The 19,774-nt window shown below is 42.8% G+C and overlaps 1 protein-coding gene across 4 annotated transcripts in view; it reads left to right on the top strand.

The window, feature by feature from the left end:
- KCNH1 (potassium voltage-gated channel subfamily H member 1) overlaps positions 1-19,774 on the top strand; it is a 377,979-nt gene that overhangs the window by 61,393 nt on the left and 296,812 nt on the right. For 3 of the 4 annotated variants that reach the window (XM_064360340.1, XM_064360343.1, XM_064360342.1), the window contains one exon: positions 13,103-13,576. In XM_064360340.1, the coding sequence (XP_064216410.1) occupies positions 13,103-13,576 (474 nt within the window). The remainder of the gene's footprint in view (positions 1-13,102; positions 13,577-19,774) is intronic. The other variant, XM_064360341.1, reaches the window with a different exon arrangement.

Below are 19,774 nucleotides of genomic sequence, written 5' to 3'. Positions count from 1 at the left end.
CTGACACTCACCAGAACACCGCATCTGGACGATGAGATGCCAGGCCTTTGACACATCATGATTGTGTAACCAGCCACCTGCTTCTTGTTGGCCAGCTCCTCTTCCCTACCCCTCCCTGATTCCCGTTTACCCACATGTAGCTACATTCTTTCCCCACTACATCAAACCTCCAATTGTAGTTGCTCAGGGAGATGGATTTGGGGCTGCTCTCCCATTTCTTCAGCTGCGATACCTGATTAAAGCCTTCTTTCCTGGCAGTACTTGGCATCTCAGCGATTGGCTTTATGTGCTGCAGGCGGCGGAACCTAGACCAGGCGCCTGGCGCGTTGGTAGCAATCAGAGCAGTGCTGTCACCTGTCTTTCTAGTCTGAATCCATTTCCACACACACGTCTGAGGAGGAAGGTGGTCAGTCTCATGGAAATCTTTCTGAGCAATATGAATAGTCATTCGTACTGTATTCTGAAAGGACTTTTGGAGCCAGACAGTTAACTAGCTGTGAAATACTCTTTGGGTCAGGGAATTTCTCTTAAGGGTGTTGATTTTCTGTAATAAAGAACTCACTCCGTGGAGTTTCCATCTTCTGTGTTCAATAGTGTCCTGATAACTAGGTGGGGAGAAATGCCAGGTATAGGTGAGGGGACGATGGGGGCATCAAACCACCTTGCACTGCACATGTACCCCAGAACCTAAAGTACAAATAAAAAAAAGGTCCTATCAGGGTGAAATATGTAGGATCCTAAGTTGAATCATAAAAACTTGATCTTACTGGAATCACTGGTAGCCTTTTACGTAAAGACTTAGAGAATGTCTCACATTTATCCTGATAAAATGTCCTAGCAATCAAAATATTTTAGAATGCCAGAACCTTATGGTTTAAATGTAAAAGGCTGCATCCTAGAAATGGGAAGAGAGATGCTGAATACAGGTCCCCATCAGCCCTCCCTCTCTGGCCCAGTGCTCCCACCAATTCCTCTTTGAATACGTGTTGTAGGAATTTCATCAGTGGAGAGTCTGTGGTCAGCCTGGCATTTTGGGGAGGTATTAAGACGTTATTGAACTAAGGCCCCACCCAGGCGGGGCCTGATAGCATCCTAGAAGGACTCAGAATGGGAAATCCACCTTGAAATAGTTACAGATCATATCAAACTGTCACAGAAGAGCTGTTTTTCCTCGAAAGGGTGTTTCCTCCTGAGGATTTCTTACCAGGAACTGTGGAGCTCTAGATGACTGGTTTGAAGACAGCAGGGGTCTGTTTACCGGCGGATTCTTTTGAGTCCTTGCTGAATAGTCTTGTCACCCAGACCGTATCTTTCAAACATACAGTAAACCCCTCCATAACTCACTTCCCTTTTCACTTGCCTTTCCTTTAGCTGACTGCTGACGACCCCTTCACAATACTTGTAATTCATCTATGTTCCGTTGATTTTTAAAAATTGAACTTTTCATTTTGAGATAACGAGATTCATACGGAGTTGTAAGAAACAATGTAAGTGGCCCCACGTGCCCTTTACCCAGCTTCTCCTGATGGTAATTGCCTGCACAGCTGCAGTACAATATCACAACCTGGATGTTGCCATTGGTACAGTCAAGGTACAGAGTAATTCCATCACCATGAGAATATCTCACGTTGCCTCTTTATGGGCACCCCCACTTCTTCCTGCCCTTACGCCTTCCTTAAGCCCTGGTAAATGACTAATTCTTTCTATAATTTTGTCATTTCAAGAATGCTATATATATGGAGTCATAAATAGGTAATGTTTGAGGAGTTTTTTTTAGTCTCTGGAGATACATCCAGACTGTTGCACGTATCAATAGTTCTTATCTTTTTATTGCTGAGGAGTGCTCTATGATACAGAAGCACCACAGTTTAACCATTCATCTGTTCAAGGATATTTGGATTGTTTCCAGCTTTGGCCGACTATGAGTAAAGCTGCTATAAACCTTCATGTGCAAGTTTTTTTATGAACATAAGTTTTCATTCTCTGGGATAAATGCCCAGGAGTGAAATTGCTGGGTCATGTGGTAGGTTGCATATTTAGTTGTTAATAAACTGCCAGACTCTGCTGGAGAACACGCACCATTTTACACTCCTGCTAGCAAGACGTGAACGATCTGGTTTATCTGCGTTCTCAGCGGCAGTTGGTACTGTCACTTCTTTAATTTTAGCCACTTTGAAAGGTGGGTAGTAACACTGCAGTATAGTTCTAACTTGCATTTCCCAGATAGCTAATGGTGCTCAGCATTTTTTCATGTGCTTATTGGTTGCCTGTATCTCCTTTTGGGTAGAATGTCTGTCTATGCCTTTTACTCGGCTTTTAATTAGATTTTCTATTGTTGAGTTTGAGGTTATATATTATAGCGTATATATTCTAGATACTATTTCTTTATTCAACGTTTGGTTGGCAGATATTCCTTTCCGTCATAGATTTTCATTTCGTCCTCAACAGTCTTTTGTTTTAAGTTTTGATGAGGTCCCGCTTGTCCGTTTTCCCATTTATGGGTTGTGCTTTTGGTGTCAAATCGAAGAGCACTTTGCCTAGCCCTAGATTCTGAAGATTTTCTCTTTGTTTTTCTAAAAAATTTTTTTAGCTTTATGTTTTATATTGAAGACCACAATCCATTTTGAGTTAATGTTTATATAAGATGCGAGACTTGGGTCACGGTTCCTTTTCTGGCTTATTGATGTCCACTTGTTCCCGCACCATTTGTTAAAACGTTCATCTTTCCTGCGCAAACGGCTTTTGCACCGTTGTCAAACATCAGCTGGGTATATTTGTATGGGTCCGTCTCTGGGGTCTTTATTCTGTTCCATTAACCTATTTCCTATTCTTTTTCTAATAAAACATAGTCTTCATTACTGTAGCTATGTGTCAAGTCTTGTGATTGACTAGACTGATTCATCCTACTTTCTTTTCAAAAACAGCTTTATTAAATTATAATTGATATATTAACACCGAAACTAAAAAACCCACTCATATTTAATGTACATAATTTGATGAGTTTGAGCCACATTATTTTTTTTCAAGATTATTTTAGCTATTTTAGTTCCTTTGCCTTTCATATAAATTTTAAAGTAATCTCGTGCATATCTACAAAAACTCTTGCTAGCATTTTGACAGAAATTGTGCTAAACTTGTATACTGATTTTGAGAGAATGGTTATCTGTGTGATGTGTAGTCTGCTAATTTGGGAACATGGTGTGTTTCTCAGTTTCTTTAATCTCATTCATCAACATTTTGCTGTTTTCAGCACTCAAATCCTGCACATTTTGTTACACTTACGTTTAAGTGTTTTTGCAATGGTGATAAATGGTATTACGTAATTCTGGTGTTCATGTCTATATGTAGAAATACAGTAATTTTTGTGTGTTTATCTTGTATCACGTGACCTTGCTGAACTTACTCTAGAAGTTTTTTGTGGATTCTCTGAGATGTTCTGTTAGCATTATGTCGTTTGCAGATAGGGATAGTTTTGTTTCTTCCTCTGACTTTGCACTAACGCGATGGCAGTGCTGTGCTGAATGAGTAGTGAGAGCTGATGTTTTGCCTTGCTCCTTGTCGTAGGGGAAATTTCCGGTCTTTCACCATTAACCCTAATGTTAGCTGTAGGTTTTTTTGGTAGATGCTCTTTATTAAGTTTGGGAAGTTCTCCTCTCTTTCTTTCTTTCTTTCTTTTTTTTCTGAGCGTTTTATCATGAACGGGTGTTGGGTGTTGAATTTTCTTGAATACTTTTTCTATATCAATTTATAAGATTGTGTGATTTTTTTTGTTAGCCTGTTAATATGGTACATTACATGGCTTTTTTTTTTTTTTTTAATATTGAGTTGGGCTTGCACTCCTGAAGTGTACCCCCACCTGAAGTGTACCCCCACGTTTTTTTTTTTTTTTAAGTGACAGGATTTTGCTTGGTTACCCAGGCTGGAGTGTGGTGCTGTGATCCTAGCTTACTGTAGCCTCGAACTTCTGGGCTCAAGTGAGCCTCCTGCCTCAGCCTCCTGAGCAGCTGGTACTGTAGGCATCCACCATCACTTGGCCTTTTTTTTTTTTTTTTTTTTTTTTTGCGGAGATGGGATCTTATTATGTTACCGAGGCTGGTCTTGAACTTGGGGCCTCAAGCACCTTCCTACCTCAGCCTCTCAAAGTGCTGGGATTACAGGCCTGAGTCACCATGCCTGGCCTCGTTCTTTTCGTATATTGCCGAATTCCGTTTGCTACTGTTTGTTAAGGATATTCATATCTACATTTATGAGGGCTTTTTAATACTCTCTTTGATTTGCGAATCGGGGTAACACTAGTTTCACAAAATGAATTGAGAAATGTTCCCTCTGCTTCTACTTTCTTTTAGAGATTGTGTAGAATTGCTGTTAATTCTTCTTTAAATTTTGACACTGTTATTTAGTAAAACCTTCTGGGAGTTTTAAAATTATGAATTTGATTCCCTCAATAATTTTGGGGCTGTTTGTGTGGTATTTTGTTAGTTTTGAGGTCCGTTTCATCTAACTAGTCAAATGGACGTGTGTACAGCTGTTTGTAGCATTTCTTTATTTTTTTCTTTATGTTGCTAGGGTTTATAGTGATGCTCTTCTCCATTCTTAATACTGGTAATTTCTGTCTTTCTCTCTTTATTTCCAGTCTTGCTACAGGTTTGTTGATGTTATTCTATGTTACTGATCTTTTCAAAGACCACCGATTTTCCCGTTTTCCTATTTTTAATTTCATTGATTTCTGCTCATTGTCATTTCCTTCCTTGTGCTTGCTTTAGTTTTATTTTAGTTTTTTTTTTTTTTTTTTTTTTTTTTTGGTATATTCTGGAGGTGGGAGCTTGGAATAGTGATTTAAGACTTTCTGTCTCAGGTAAACATTTAGTGATAAGCATTTCCTTTTTATACTATTTTTGCAGTGTCCCACTTGTATTTATGTTTTCATTGAGTTCAATACAAGTTTCCGTTGCCACTTTACCTTTGGCCCGTGAATTATTTAGAAGTGTGATATTTAGTTTCCAAGTGTTTGGATATTTTCCCATTATCTTTCCTTATTGATTTCTAGCGTGATTCCATTGTAGTTGAGAATACACTCTGGGGATCTTAATTGTTATATTTATTAAGGTTTATTTTACGGGCTAGCGTATGATCTGTCCTGAATACCATTCCATGTACACTTGTAAAGATTGTGTTTTGCTCTCGTTGGGGAGAATGTTCCGTAAATACTGATTAAAGCCTGTTATTTGGTGATTATTTGGTGATTATTATGTTGAGTTCTTCTGTATCCTCGCTGGTTTTCTCCCGAGTTGCTCTCTCGGTTGTTGAGAGACGTGCACTGTGGGTCTGTTTCTCCTTTCGGTTACATCAGGTTTTGCTTTACATATTTTGCGGCTCTTGTTTGGTACACACACCTCAGGATTGTTCTGTCTTCTTGGTGGAGCGATGCTTTTTATCATGATGTAACTTGCCTTTCTGTCTCTGTTGTTTAGGTACTTTCTGTTACAGAACAATTACAGGATAATTTCTTTTATCTTCAAGTTAAAGTTCACTAATTTTTTTCCTCTCCTCCTTCATTTTGCTTTTTTCTTTTGAGACAGGGCCTCACTCTGTTTCCCACACTGGAGTGATCGTGGCTCACTCCTGCCTCAACCGCCTGGGCTCAACCAATCCTCCCGCCTTAGCCTCCTGAGCAGCAGGAACTACAGGCATGTACTACCAGGCCTGGCTACTTTTAAATGTTTTCTAGAGAGGGGGTCTCGGTATGTTGCTCAGGCTGGCCTTGAACTTCTGAGTTCAAGTGATCCTCTTACATTGGCCTTCAAAGTGTTAGGATTACCAGCCACTGTGCCTGGCCTCATTTTGCTTTTGAGTCTATTCATTGGATTTTAGAATATTTGTTACTATATTTTCTGGTTCTAAAACTTCCACTTGGTTCCTTTTATCTTCTTTGCTGAGACTTTCTGTTTATTTCAAGCTTGTCCCTAATTGCTTGTTAAAGCACTTTTATGGCGGCTGCTCACAACCTTGTGTCTGATATTCCTGATACATCATTTTGGTGTCGGCGTCTATTGATTATGTGTTTTTCATTCTATTTGACGTCTTCCTGGTTCTTGGTATAATGAATGAATTTTTTAATTGAAAGTTGGGCATTTGGGTATTGTTTCGAGACTCTGGATCTTTTTAAAGTTTGCATTTTAGGTTTAACATTTATATGGCAGAGGAAGAGGAAGGCATCCCCTCACTTTTGCCGGGTTGGGGTAAACATACAGCTTGTCCACTCAGCTTCCACTGACACCTGAATAAGGTGCTCCTCCTCGTTACTGCTGGGTAGAGATAGGAATTCCAGCTCCCCACCAAGCTTACACTGATACCTCTCCGGGTTGTGGGCGATGGAGGTGACCTCGTGACTGCTGGGCAGTGGTGAAAATCCCAACTCTCCACTAGGCCTCCTCCGACCATCCCACTGAGGAGGGAAAGGGGCACCTCATTACTGCTAGGTGGAGGCGGCATTGTGTGGAAGTCCACGCTCCTTACTGGGCCTTTTCTGGTTGGAATATCTCAGTAGGAGAGGAGATGGGAGATTGGGTGCTTCATTACAGCCTAAGAAAGGGGAAAGTCTAGGTTTCCGTCCTAGGCCCTTGCTGGCTTACCCGGGGCGGGGTGGGGCATGGCACGTGATCTTTCTGTGGTGTGTGGTTATAGTGGAGAGATTATTATCTAACAACTTTCTGTTTTTTGAGGCTGCCCATTTCCCAGTCCTTTTGATTGGAGAGAATGGGCTTTTGTCTGTACTCCTTGGAGTTTCCAGGTTGCTGACTTATTCTGCTCCAAGTCAGGAATATACGAGGCAAAAAGAAAACCCAGGGAGCTTGCGACTGTGTCATTCCTAGACAGTTTGCTTTATGTTCTCCACCTCGCAGAGTTGCCCTATATTTGTTTTAGATGTAACGACCAAGGCTTTTAGTTGCACTTAGAGGGAGGAATAGGGAAAAGTATGTCTACTCTCTTTCCAGAAATGGAAGTCCTGTTCGGTTCATTTATTGGCTGTATTTTTTTTACGGTGAAAAGGTATACATATGTTTAGAATTAGCCGGGGGGACTCAGTTTAGATGATCCCGATTTTGTTGGCAGCATCCGAAGCATCATAACCGGGAGCCAGTGGAACAGACGCCTTCTTCTCTCCATCAGGCCGAGTCAGGGTGCCGACCTTGGCCACATCCATGTCGCAGAGCTTCTTCACAGCCCGTTTGAGCTGGTGCTCGATGGCTTTAACATCCACAATGAACACAAGCGTGTTGTCTTCTGTCTGCTTCGTGGCGGACTCGGTGGTCAGCGGAAACTTGATGACAGCACAGTGGCCCAGCTCGTTCCTCCTGGGGACGCTCTTCCCGGGACACTCGGGCTGCCTCCGGAGTTGCAGTGTCTTGGGCCACCGGAAGGCGGGTGACGTGTGGATCTGCTTTTTTCTGTGGCCGTGGACACCTTCTTGGCCTTTAAAGCCTTCGCTTCGGCCTTAGGAGGGCCAGGAGCTTCCTTCTTCGCTTCCGGTGCCATCTTGTGAAAAGCGTCTATTTGCTGTATTCATAGAGGCCAAACTTCTGTCGTGCGTGAGGCCTCAGAATCCAAGCTTCCTTAATCACACGCATGTTACTTGCTTTTCACAGGGAGAGAAATGAAAATCTCAAGTGTAGGGAGGAGTGCACTGCTGGGAGCGGTGGAAAGAGTTCCTCTACCCAAAGATGCGCGCTGAGCACTCTGGATTTCTAGCTTTCCTCTGCCCGCCTTTTAAGGGCTGGCACCAACCACAGGGGAAACGGATATGCAGCTAATTCCACTGGCTCCCGATTTTCTAAAGGGTCTTCAACCTCTAGCGGTAACAAGAAGTTCCCGTGACACAAGAGGGATTTTTACCTAGAGATGTATAAGAACCTGTAAGTGGCACAGAGAAGCAGCTGTGAGTCCCTTCCAGCTCAGCTTGGTATGAGAAGGCGAAGCTTGTTGCCTTTGACTAATGGGGGCGAAAGCCATTGGTGATTCTCTCCTGGAGCCAGCCTTCTCTGGACTTCTTCCTGCACTAAGTCTGCCTTCTTAAAAGCCTGAGTTACTCAGAGAAATAGAACCTTGATGTGGAACAGCATGTGTTTTGAGTCTGGTTAGATCTGCTTTGTGATACTGTCTGTGTCTCTTGCTAGCTGTATGACCTTAGAGTTCACTCATTCACTCAGAAACAGTCCTGTAGTGCCTACTCTGGGCCAGCCATCGAGCTGGGCTCGTGGAATGTGGTACTTGGTATTCTTCGTTGCTCTTTTTTTTCCTTTTCTTTCTAGCTATCGGCAAGTCCAGTTGGCTATACTTCTGAAGTACTAATATGTCCAAAATTGGACTGCTTTTCTCTATCATCTCATCTTTTGCTCTGTTATAACAAGTACCTGATTCTGTTCTTCCCCCAGTCCTTTGTCCCAGCTCATTATCTACAAAGCAGTCAGGGTGATCTTTTGCAAAAATGCATCAGATTATTATTCTTTTACCCTCTAGTTACACCCAGCCATGCATAAAATAAAATCGAACACCTCCCCATATCCCCCTGGGTTCTGCGTGGTTTCTGCTTTCCTTGCAGAGCTCATCCGGCATCTTCTCCGTCGCCTCCTCCCACTTACCGTGCGTCAGCCACACTGGACTTCTTTCTCTTCCTGATAATATCAAGCTTATTTCGCCCTAGGGTTACTACACCCCAGTTATGCTCTTTGCCTGGGATAATTTTTCCAGACAGCGTTGAATGGCTGATTCTTCGTTGTCAGTCAGGTTTCAATTCAAACACTCTCCCTCTCCGGTCACATTTGATCAGATCACAGCGTTCTCCCTGCCCCGGTCTTAGTGGGTGATGATCACAATTTGAAATGATCTTGATTTGTCTCCTAGACTGAGCTGCATAAGAGCAGGCATCATGCTGTTTCCTTCACTGCTGCACACCCAGTGCCTAGAACAGTCCCTTGCACAGAGCAATAAATATATTTAAAATTTTTTAGTTGATACATCATAATTACATGTGTTTATGGGGCACATATGGTATTTTGATACATATATGCAGTATGTAATGATCAAATTGGAGTAGCTGAGGTCTCCATCACCTGAAACATTTTTCATTTCTTTGTGCTAGAAACATTCAAGATCCTCTCTTCTAGTTATTTTGAAATACGTAGTGAATTATTATTCTGTTTACTCTGCTGTGCTGTAGAACGTTATTTCTCCTATCAAACACTAACTTTAAAAAATGATTTTTACTGATGCACATTAGATGTACATATTCTGGGGTTACATGTGATAGGTTGATAAATTTATATAATCAAATCAGGGGAGTTGGGATATCCATTACCTTAAATATTTATCTGATTTTTCACTCTAGCTGAAACTTTGTACCAATTAACCAAGCCCTCCCTATCACACTCTCCCCCTGTGTAATTCCCAGCCTCCGGGAACCACTCTTCGACTCTATTCTTCTCTCTGCTTCAAGGAGGGCAGGTTTCTCAGCTCTCGTGTATGAGAGGAACATGTGCTATTTGTCTTTCTGTGCCTGGATTATTTCATTTAACATGATATCCTCCAGGGTTATCCACGTTGCTGCAGATGACGGGATTTCATTCTTTTTTGTGGCCAGATAATCTGTTGTGTGTATATGTATCCGTTAACATTTTGTTTATCCATTCCTCTGTCAGTGGACACTTAGGTTGACTCCATACCTTGGCCACTGTGAATAATGCTGCAATAAACATGGGAATGCCAATGGCTCTTTGACATACTGATTATACCCACCATTGGGATTGCTGGATCATATGGTAGTTCTATGTTTAGTTGCTCGAGGAACCCCAATATGTTTTGCATAATGGCTGCATGGATTTGCATCCCCACCAACAGTATATAATAACTGCCTTTCTTCTGCATCCTCACCAGCGTCGTTTTTTTAATGGAGACAGACTGTCCCTTGACAGGTGAACAGTTTGCAGATATTTTCTCTTCACTCTGGATCGTCTCCTCTGTTGTGCAGAAGCTTTTCAGCTTGATGTCATCCTTTTTGGCTAGTTGTGTTTTGGTTGTCTGTACTTTTGAGGTTTACTTTAAAAATCTTTGTCTAGTCCAACATCCTGGAGAGTTTCCCCAAAGTTTCACTTTAGTGATTCCATAGTTTGAGGTTTAAGTTTTTAATCCATTTTTTGAATATGAGAAGAAATGGGGTGTAATTTCATTTTTCTGCATATGGATATCCAGTTTTCCCAGCACCGTTTGTTGAAGAGACTGTCCTTTTCTCAATGTATGTTCTTGGCACCTTTGTAAAAAGTGAGTTCACTGTGGATACACGGATTTATTTCTGGGTTCTCTATAATGTTCCTTTGGTCTGTGTGTCTGCCGTTACGCCCCCACTGCTGTTTTGGTTACTATGACTCCGTAGTATAATTTGAAGTCAGGTAATGTGATTCCTCTAGTTTTGTTCTTTTTGCTCAGGATAACTTTTGCCATTTTGGGTTTTTTGTGATTCCATATAAATTCTAGGATTAATTTTTCTATTTCTGTGAAGAGTGTCATGGGTATTTTGATAGGGGTTGCATTGAATCTGTAGATTGCTTTGGGTAGTTAGACATAGCAATAGTTTTAATTCTCCTAATCCATGAACATGAAATATTTTTCCTTTTTTTGTGTCCTCTTCAATTTCTTGTCTCAATGTTTTATAGCTTTATTTGTAGAGATTTTTCTACTCTTTGGTTAAATTTGTTCCTAGACACTTAATTACTTTTTTGTAGCTATTGATAATGGAATTGCTACCTTGATTTCATTTTCAGATTGTTTGCTATTGTTGTGGAAATGCTATAACTGGATATGATTTTTGTACGTTGATTCTTGTATCCTGCAACTTTAGTGAATTTATCAGTTCTAACTGTGTGTGTGTGTGTGTGTGTGTGAAATCTGTTTCTCTGAATATGTGATCATGTCTGCAGACAGAGGCAGTTTGGCTTCCTCCTTTTCAATTCGGATGCCCTTTATTTCTTCCTCTTGCCTAAGTGTTCTGTCTGGGACTTACAGTGCTGTGTTGAATAACGCTAGTTAAAATGGGCATTCTTGCCTTGTTCCGGATCGTAAAGGGAAGGCTTTCAACTTTTTCCTATTCAGTATGATGTTAATTGTGGTTTTGTCATGTAAGGTCTTTTTTTTTTTAATTTTTAGATTTTTTTATTTCCATAGGTTATTGAGAAACAGGTGGTTGTTTAGTTACCTGAGTAAGTTCTTCAGTGGTGATTTGTGAGATTTTGGTGCACCATCATCCAAGCAGTATACACTGCACCCAATTAGTCTTTTATCCCTCGCCCCCTTCCCACCCTTTCCCCCGAGTCCCCACAGTCTGTTGGGTCATTCTTAGGCCTTTGCATCCTCATAGCTTAGCTCCCACTCATGAGTGAAAACATACAGTGTTTGGTTTTCCATTTCTGAGTTCCATATTCTGGCTATTACTTAGAATAATAGTCTCCAATCTCATGCAGGTTGCTGTGAATGCAAGGCACTTATTTTGAGTACCTTTCTTCTATACCTAACTTGTTGAGAGTTTTAATCATGAAGGGATATTGAATTTTATTAAATGCTTTTTGTGCATCTATTGAGATGATCACTTTTTCCCCCCATACTGCTGATGTGATGTATCATGTTTGTTGATTTGTGTGTGTTGAGTCATTTTCACCTCTGGATAAATCCCAGTTGATGATAGTGTGTACCATTTCTTGATGTTCTGTTGGATTCAGTTTGCTAGTGTTTTGTTGAGGATTTCTATGTATGCTCGTCAGGAATACTAACCTGTAGTTTTCTATTTTTGTTTTGCCCTGGTCTGGTTTTGGTATCAGGGTCATGCTGGCCTCATAGATTGAGTTTGGAAGAATGCCCTCCTCTTCAGTTCTTTAAAAATAGTTTGAGAATAACTGGTACTAGTTCTTCTTTAAAACTTTGGTAAAATTCAGCATTGAAGCCATCTGGTCCTGGGCTTTGCTTTGATGGGAGATTTTTTTTTTTTTATTACTGATTCAATTAATCTTATTTCTTGTTATTGGTCTGTTTGAGTTTCCTGTTTCTTCCTGATTTCACTCTTGGAAGGTTGTGTGTGTCAGGAATTTATCCATTTCCTCTAAGTTTTCCAATTTGTTGTCATGCGATTATTCATAATGATCCTTTATATTTGTGTGGTGTCTCTTGTAATATTTCCTTTTTCATTTTGAATTTTATTTGGGGTTTCTCTTTTTCTTAGTCTCGCTAAAGGTTTCTTTTTGTCTCAATTTTATTTATTTGGCTGTTATTGTTTCTTTCCTTCTAATTTTGGATTTCGCTTGTTCTTGCTTTTCTGGTTACTTGAGGTACATTGTTAGGTTGTTTATTTGAAATCTTGGCATTTATTGTCCTAAATTTCCCTGCTAGTATTGCTTTTGCTGTATCCCCTACATTTTTGATGTTTCCATTTTCATTTATTTCAAGACATTTTAAAATTTCCTTCTTAATTTCTGCGTTGACCCACTGATGTTTAATTTCCATGTGTTCATAAAATTTCCCAAGTTCCCTGTGGTGTTGATTTCTAGTTTACTTCCGTTGTGGTCAGGAAAGATTATTGACATGAATTTGATTTAAGAAACTTGTTGATACTTGTTTTGTCATCTCATACATCGTCTGTCCTGGAGAATGTTCCGTGAGCTGATGAGAAGAATGCGTACTCTGCAGCTGTCGGATGAAATCAAAGCAATTAATACTTATTGAATAAAAAGTTGCTTAATCTTTTTGAGCCCCAATTTCTCACTTGTCTCACAGAATAATTGGCTAATAGAACAAAATTGTATTTAGAATTCAGACAATAAATGTAGGTACAACTTTTCATATAACACTTGGCTCACAGCCAAATAGTAGTTTGTAATGGTTTCATTATGATTATTTCTATTATAATGTTCACCTTCATTCTCCTGTTCTCCTCTCATACCTGTTATTGTACCTAACGATTTATCCAGAGTATTGTGACCAGTTGTCAGTCACTGATGCTGACTGGTTACACACTCGTGATTAAATCCTAACTTAGTTCTCTCTGTCACGTTTTTCTGCACAGGTCCTACAGCTGGGCTCCGACATCCTTCCCCAGTACAAGCAGGAGGCACCAAAGACTCCCCCTCACATCATCTTACATTACTGTGTTTTTAAGACCACGTGGGACTGGATCATCTTGATCTTGACCTTCTATACGGCCATCTTGGTCCCTTACAATGTCTCCTTCAAAACCAGGCAGAACAACGTGGCCTGGCTGGTGGTCGATAGCATCGTGGATGTTATCTTTCTGGTGGACATCGTGCTCAATTTTCATACCACCTTTGTTGGACCAGCGGGGGAGGTGATCTCTGACCCCAAACTTATCCGCATGAACTACCTGAAGACGTGGTTTGTGATCGACCTTCTGTCCTGTTTACCGTATGATGTCATCAACGCTTTTGAGAACGTGGACGAGGTTAGTGCGTTTATGGGTGATCCAGGGAAGATTGGTTTTGCTGATCAGATTCCACCACCACTGGAGGGGAGAGAGAGTCAGGTACATCCCTCAAATCTCAGACCTTGTTGTCATGTCTTTAAAACTGAATTAAATGTGGGTGGTCAACAGAAGAATAATTAAATGGGTGGGAAATAGCATGACTGATGTCTGGAGCAGAGGGAGCATGCTTGATAGACACCCTTGCCTGCTGTTCCCATCCTTTGGCAGTTTGGAGGCCCTGCATGACCGTGAATGGGTGTGGAAGAGACCAAGGGCTTATGACTCCATGTGGAGCGTAAGCCGCTGGCTCGGGAGTGGCGGGCCTGCAGCAGCAGGCACGCATGGCCACGGCGCTGGCTCGGGAGTGGTGGGCCTGCAGCAGCAGTCACGCATGGCCACGGCGCTGGCTCGGGAGTGGCGGGCCTGCAGCAGCAGGCACGCATGGCCACGGCGCTGGCTCGGGAGTGGTGGGCCTGCAGTAGCAGGCACGCATGGCCACGGCGCTGGCAAGTCTTCTATTGAGTGTATAGTTGCTGAATGTCTACCTATCGATTATTCTAACTATGCAGACTTTTCTTTCATCCGCTGCTGACTTTTGGCTGTTTCGTAGCCAGTTAACTCCTGGTAACAGGAGTACCATTTTCTTGAAAGTTTGCTTTTCCGTTTTTCTGTTGAGTTTTGAGATAAGTTATTTCTTTGCTAAAATGAGCTGGGAGACAACCATGTACTGAGGTCGTCAGGCCCCAGCTTGTGGTTAAGGGGAGCAGTGTTGTTCTGTTTTAGTCCATTTGTGTGTCGCTATAGAGAGATACCTGAGGCAGGGTAATTTATAAAGGAAAACCAAAATTCCAATGGCTGGAAAATTCAGGACTTGGTATACTCACGGTGGAAGGTGAAGTGGGGAGCCAGCCTGTTCAGAGATCAGCCGGTAAGAGAGGAAGTGAGAGACAGGAGGAGGAGGTGCCAGGCTCTTTGTAACAACCTGCTTTTGTGGGAACTAATGGAGTGAGAATCCACTCACCATCCCACTTCCCTGAGAGAGGACGTTAATCTGTTCAGGAGGGATCCACCCCCATGACCCAAACACCTCTCATTAGAGGCCCTGTTTCCAACACTGGAGATCGGGTTTCAATATGAGGTTTGGAGGAGACAAACATTCAAACTAGAGCAACTGTTTTCAATTGTTAGTCCAACAGGCCATGGATGAAATTAAAGGAAGCTAAATTCCCTGTAAATGTGTTGGAATTAGGACATGCTCTAAGTCATCTACTGAATGGACCTGGGACATGTTGTAGCAGGAAGGGCCACTGAGCTGATTAAGGTGATTTTCTTCGAAAAAGTGATGATACCAAGTCGTTGCAAAGAAAAATGTCAGATTCCTATCTCCTTAGTGTTCTGTGGGAATTGCCCTTCCTTTTTCCTACTCCTAGTGGACATTCTAGCTGGATTAAGATAAGGCAGTTATTTGGCAAGTCTCCAGCCTTGTTCAGCTGGGCCCTCATTGCTTCAGATTACAGAGGCTGCCAAGGTCTCAGTCTGGCTGGGTTGTGTGGGTAATCTAGGAGGCCACCTGGAAGCTAAGTTGAGGCAAGACACATTTCAGAGCTAAAGGGCTGATAGGACTCAGGCTTGAGAACATTAAAAGGAACAGCCTGCTCCCTGCCGGGATGTCAAAACCTGGCCAGTGACTCCATGTCTTACTGGTGGCATAATGATGCCTCTCTGCCTTCAGATCAGTACCAGTGGTGGGCGGACAGCAGCCTTTTCTCTGGGAGAACAGAACTATTACCACTTCTCTTTCCAGCATTTCTACCAAATGCTGCCAATGTAGAGATGGAAGAAGAGAATTTGGAAGCTCAGATGCTCTAGATTCAGAACAACCCATGCTTGTATCTGTGTGATGGGTTTTAAAATACTTTAAAATCGCAAGGACTAAGTCTCTGGGGTGGCTTGTGTGAATTTTGTAGGGGGATGAAATGAGTCAAGAGCGATCATTTACAAGAGCAGAATCATTGGGGTTCTTAAATGAGATTTTTTTTTTTTTGAGACAGTGTCTCGCTCTGTCACCCAGGCTGGAGTGTAGTGGCACGATCTTGGCTCACTGCAACCTCTGCCTCCCGGGTTCAAGCAGTTCTCCTGCCTCAGCCTCCTGAGTAGCTGGGATTACAGGCACGTGTCACTATGCCCAGCTAATTTTTGTATTTTTGGGAGAGATGGCGTTTCACCATGTTGGCCAGGCTGGTCTTGAACTCCTGACCTTAAGTGATCTGCCTGCCTTAGGCCTCCCAAAGTGCTGGGATTATAGGTGTGAGCCACCGCTCTCAGCCTGCAAATGAGAATTTTAGTACATTTTGGGAATGATATTTTTCTCTGTGAGCACATTTTTAGAAATCTTTTTTCTTATGAAAATATGATCATTTTGGCTTAGGTAATTCAAATTATCTGAATCTAAAATAGCTTCTTAAACACATGGAAAGTGAAATTTAGCTTTAAAAACACATTGTTTTTTTAAAATAAACCATTTTCTATTTAGAGTAATGGCACTAAAATTTTGCAGATACATAGAACAGTTCTCCAGCTTCCACAGATTCTTATTAAAAATTGGCAGAACTATAAACACGGATGCAAATGCGTCAATTACCTGGTAGGTGAACAGAGCCGAGTGCTTCTCCCCAGGGACGGAGTGTATGTTGGGTTGGAACTCTTTTGCCGTTATTTTAAGTACCCCTGACCGTGGTTCCTGATTTATAGATTCATGAAATAGATTGGTTAATAGGGAAAATGTCAGTTATCTGTAGCTTTCTCATTAGTCAAGGCCTTGGTATCAAAGCTTATACTATCACCTCTCAGTCATAAATAATAGTATAAATAGTAAGGGTTTCAGCTACTGTGTACTTCTGCAAGACATGATTTTGTATCTGTTACTTTCTTTTAAAGCTTTAGCTAACACCCCAAATAACAGCCTTTCGTAACAACTGGAGGTGTGGAGGGAGATCATTGTGAGGAAAGGGAAGATTTGGCTTTTAGTTCTCTTGGTATCACCCGTTAGAACAGCTGGGCTCCTTGTGCATGTTATTTAGTCTTCCTGGATCATGGTTTTCCTGTCTACGTCTTGGGGGTAACACGACTATACCTGCCTGGAGGCACAGCATTTGGGCGGCGGATTATTTGAGTTCCCCGGCAGCTCCAAAGCTAAAGCCTGGTGAATGGTAAATCCCATCCGCATTAGTCTCACCTCCAGAAGCTTCCTGTAAGAACAGGAGGCCTAGCACCCTGACCTCTTTGTTGTTATTGGGGTGGGAGGAGAACAAGGTAGGGGGTGGGAACACGTAGCAGGTGATAAGTAGACCCGCTTGAGGTCACAGCCTGACAGGACCATGGAGGTCTTACAGTTCAACCTTCTTAATTCACAAGTAAGAAGAAAAGACTCAGAGGGGAAATGGCTCACTCAGGATCGAATAACTTATCATATAATCACTGTAACAATGAGTTCCCTTCTGACTCTTCTTATTCCTAACAGCAACAGGTTGTTATGAAGTGGGAGCAGAACACTTCATGAGGGACAGTTGAGTCAAAACTGACCAGGAAGCTTCTGGTGTGTGTGGCTCACTCCTTGGCTTGGCTGAATGTGGGGGGGTAGCTGGGCACGGGTTCTGCTGGGGGTAGATGGGGGTGTGCAGCTACACTTTCCCCAAGGCATCTGTGTTGGGGATGAGATGGCCAGTTAAAGATGCTTGCAGAGGGACAGACCCAGCACAGTTTCCCAGGCATAGTCCTTTAGTGAAACGACACCATTACATCAGTGGGAATGAGGGGCTGATGCTGGTTAGAGGAATTTGGAGAGCCCATGAAGGTCACCCCACCTTCTGAACCTGGATTAGGCTGAGGGAAAATCCCCTGGGTTGGAGAATTCTGATTAATGGCTTAGCGGCTTCATACTCACCACATGCTCTCTTCTTACCTGTGATCTGTTGTGGAGTTACTAATCTAAGATTACAGGGCCCTGTGCTCTAGGTTCTTTCACTGAGGGAGTGTGCAGAGAAATGAGAAATCATTGACTCATTTCTCATAAAAAATACACATGGAGCTAGCTGAGTCATCTTTGGTGTTCTCAAAACTATGCCGATGAACTTGTGTGCCAGTGGAGGCCACCAAAGAAGGACATGAGCTGTGCTGGCTTTGCCATCTGTGTGTGTGTGTGGAGAGGAGTGGGGAGTTCTTGAAGTGAAAAGATTGGAGCCACGCAAAGCCCGGGTCAAAAAAGAACTGGGGTAAATCGTTAAAGCCTGCAGTTGTGAATTCAGCCCTGTGGATACAGCCCATCGCCACGGTTTAAGCCACACAAGTGATCCCTTTGACTACACTTGTCACACTTCTGTAGGTGGGCTACGTGTGCCTCATTCTCCAGGCTGTTGGTAATAATCTGTTTTGGAGGCTGTTTGAGAATATGTTTGCACATTGGTTAAACTGGTAAGAGGACAAAAGATCTGGAAACTGAGCAAACTGAATCTTGGAAAGGGTATGTCACAGCAAAAGCTTCATCCCTTTCAAGTGCTGAGTAGTGGCTCGTTGGGCCAGTCTGCTCCAGTGTCAAAGACTGAATTACTGTTGACAAAACAGATTTACTCCCCTGAGGAAACTTACCGCTTACTGCTATTGACGTGTAAAAATGCACGCAAAGGGGAGAATGGGGCTGCTGTCTCCCAGGTGACAGTGCTGGTGCCCTGGAGCCTGAAGGTGGCCAAGAGCTTCCTTCTAACCCTGGCCCTGTAACCTCAGACAGCAGCACGAACAGCGCCAGTGATGTAGCTGACACTTGCCAGGAGCTCACTCTCATGGCGGATACTCGCCTTCTGGCAGAACAGGAGCAAATGTGCCAATGAAAAGATGATAGCATTGGCAAGTTTTCCTTTATCTTGTGATTTTAACTTTCCCAAACACTCACACAGATCACCTTGATCCTCGCTGTGTGTGGCAGTGAACTAGGAGGCTGGCAATTTGTTACCCAAGTGGGACTTTGCCACCCAGCCGTGCAACCTTGTGAAACTACCTTCATCGCCCTCAACTTGGTTTGCCTCACCTGTGTGATGAGCCCATTCCGGCTCTAACCTGTGGCCTGAGAGCAGGTGTCATCCCAGTTTTGCAGATGAGAGGAAAGGGGCCCTTTGTCCTCTTGCCCGACGGCAGCTGTTTTGAGGTAGTGGAACTGGACGCTAGTCTCCTGACTCCTAGGCTTGTGCCTTCTCCTGCAGGTCATGCTGTCAGCCGAGGGAACCAAGCTGTGCATTTCAGTCCCTGGGCCCCTTCTCTGACTCATTCCCTGGCATGGCCCCTGCTGTCCCCTCATTTTGGTGGATCTCGTGACAGCTCAGGGGTGAGAGGTTTGGGTGGTCAGGCTGTGGTCACCGGTGCAGGTGCGTGGGGATGGGTGGTGAGGGCGGAGGGCAGCAGTGACTCCAGGGCCTTGTTGCCTGCCCTGCTCATCTCTCCTGGATCAATGGCCTCCCCTCCAGGTTCTTCCGGGCTCACTATTCCCTGCTCTTCCAGGCTTTCCTTGTCACTGATGCTGAAATCAAGTCGTACCAACGTTCTTTGCTTATCCTGTTCATTTATGGTTATCAGTCCTTACCTGTGGTTCTTTGTAGGTAGATGGCTGATGTTTCAGTTTTCACACAGGTGACTCCTCTGCTGTCCAGCTGGAAGGAAACAGGTGGAAGCTGCCAGGGGAAAATCATGAGATGATTAGGGCTTCTCTTCCCCTCTCAGTTCTAACGATACCGTATAGGCAGTCCTTGCGGCTCATAATAGCAACTTTTTTTTTTATTGGTAGACTTCATTTTTTTAGAGCTGTTTCAGTTTATAGAAACATGCAGTGGGATGTACAGAGACCCCCCTCCCCTCCATTCCCTGTACGCAGTTTCCTCTCTATTAACATTTTGCATTACTGTGGTACATTTGGTATCATTGATGAGCCAATGTTAGCTAAAGTTCACATAGCATATAGCCTGTAGTTTACATGAGGGCTCATTCTTCGGATTATACATTCTTTAGGTTTGGACAAGTGTGTAATGATGCGTATCCACCATTACAGGATCATATAGAGAAGTTTCAGTGCCTTGAACATCCCCCGTGCTCCACGTATTCATCCCCCTAGCCCAATTCCTAGCAACCACTGATGTCTTCACGCCACAGTTCTGCATTTTCAGAGTGTTGTAACACAGGAGTCACACAAAATGTGGTCTTTCAGGTTGGTTTCCT

The sequence above is a fragment of the Aotus nancymaae genome, unplaced genomic scaffold (assembly GCF_030222135.1).
Source record: "Aotus nancymaae isolate 86718 unplaced genomic scaffold, 86718_ANA_hifiasm-v0.15.2.pri h1tg000039l, whole genome shotgun sequence".
NCBI classification, from domain to species: Eukaryota; Metazoa; Chordata; class Mammalia; order Primates; family Aotidae; genus Aotus; species Aotus nancymaae.
This window is presented reverse-complemented; position numbering and strand designations above follow the sequence as displayed.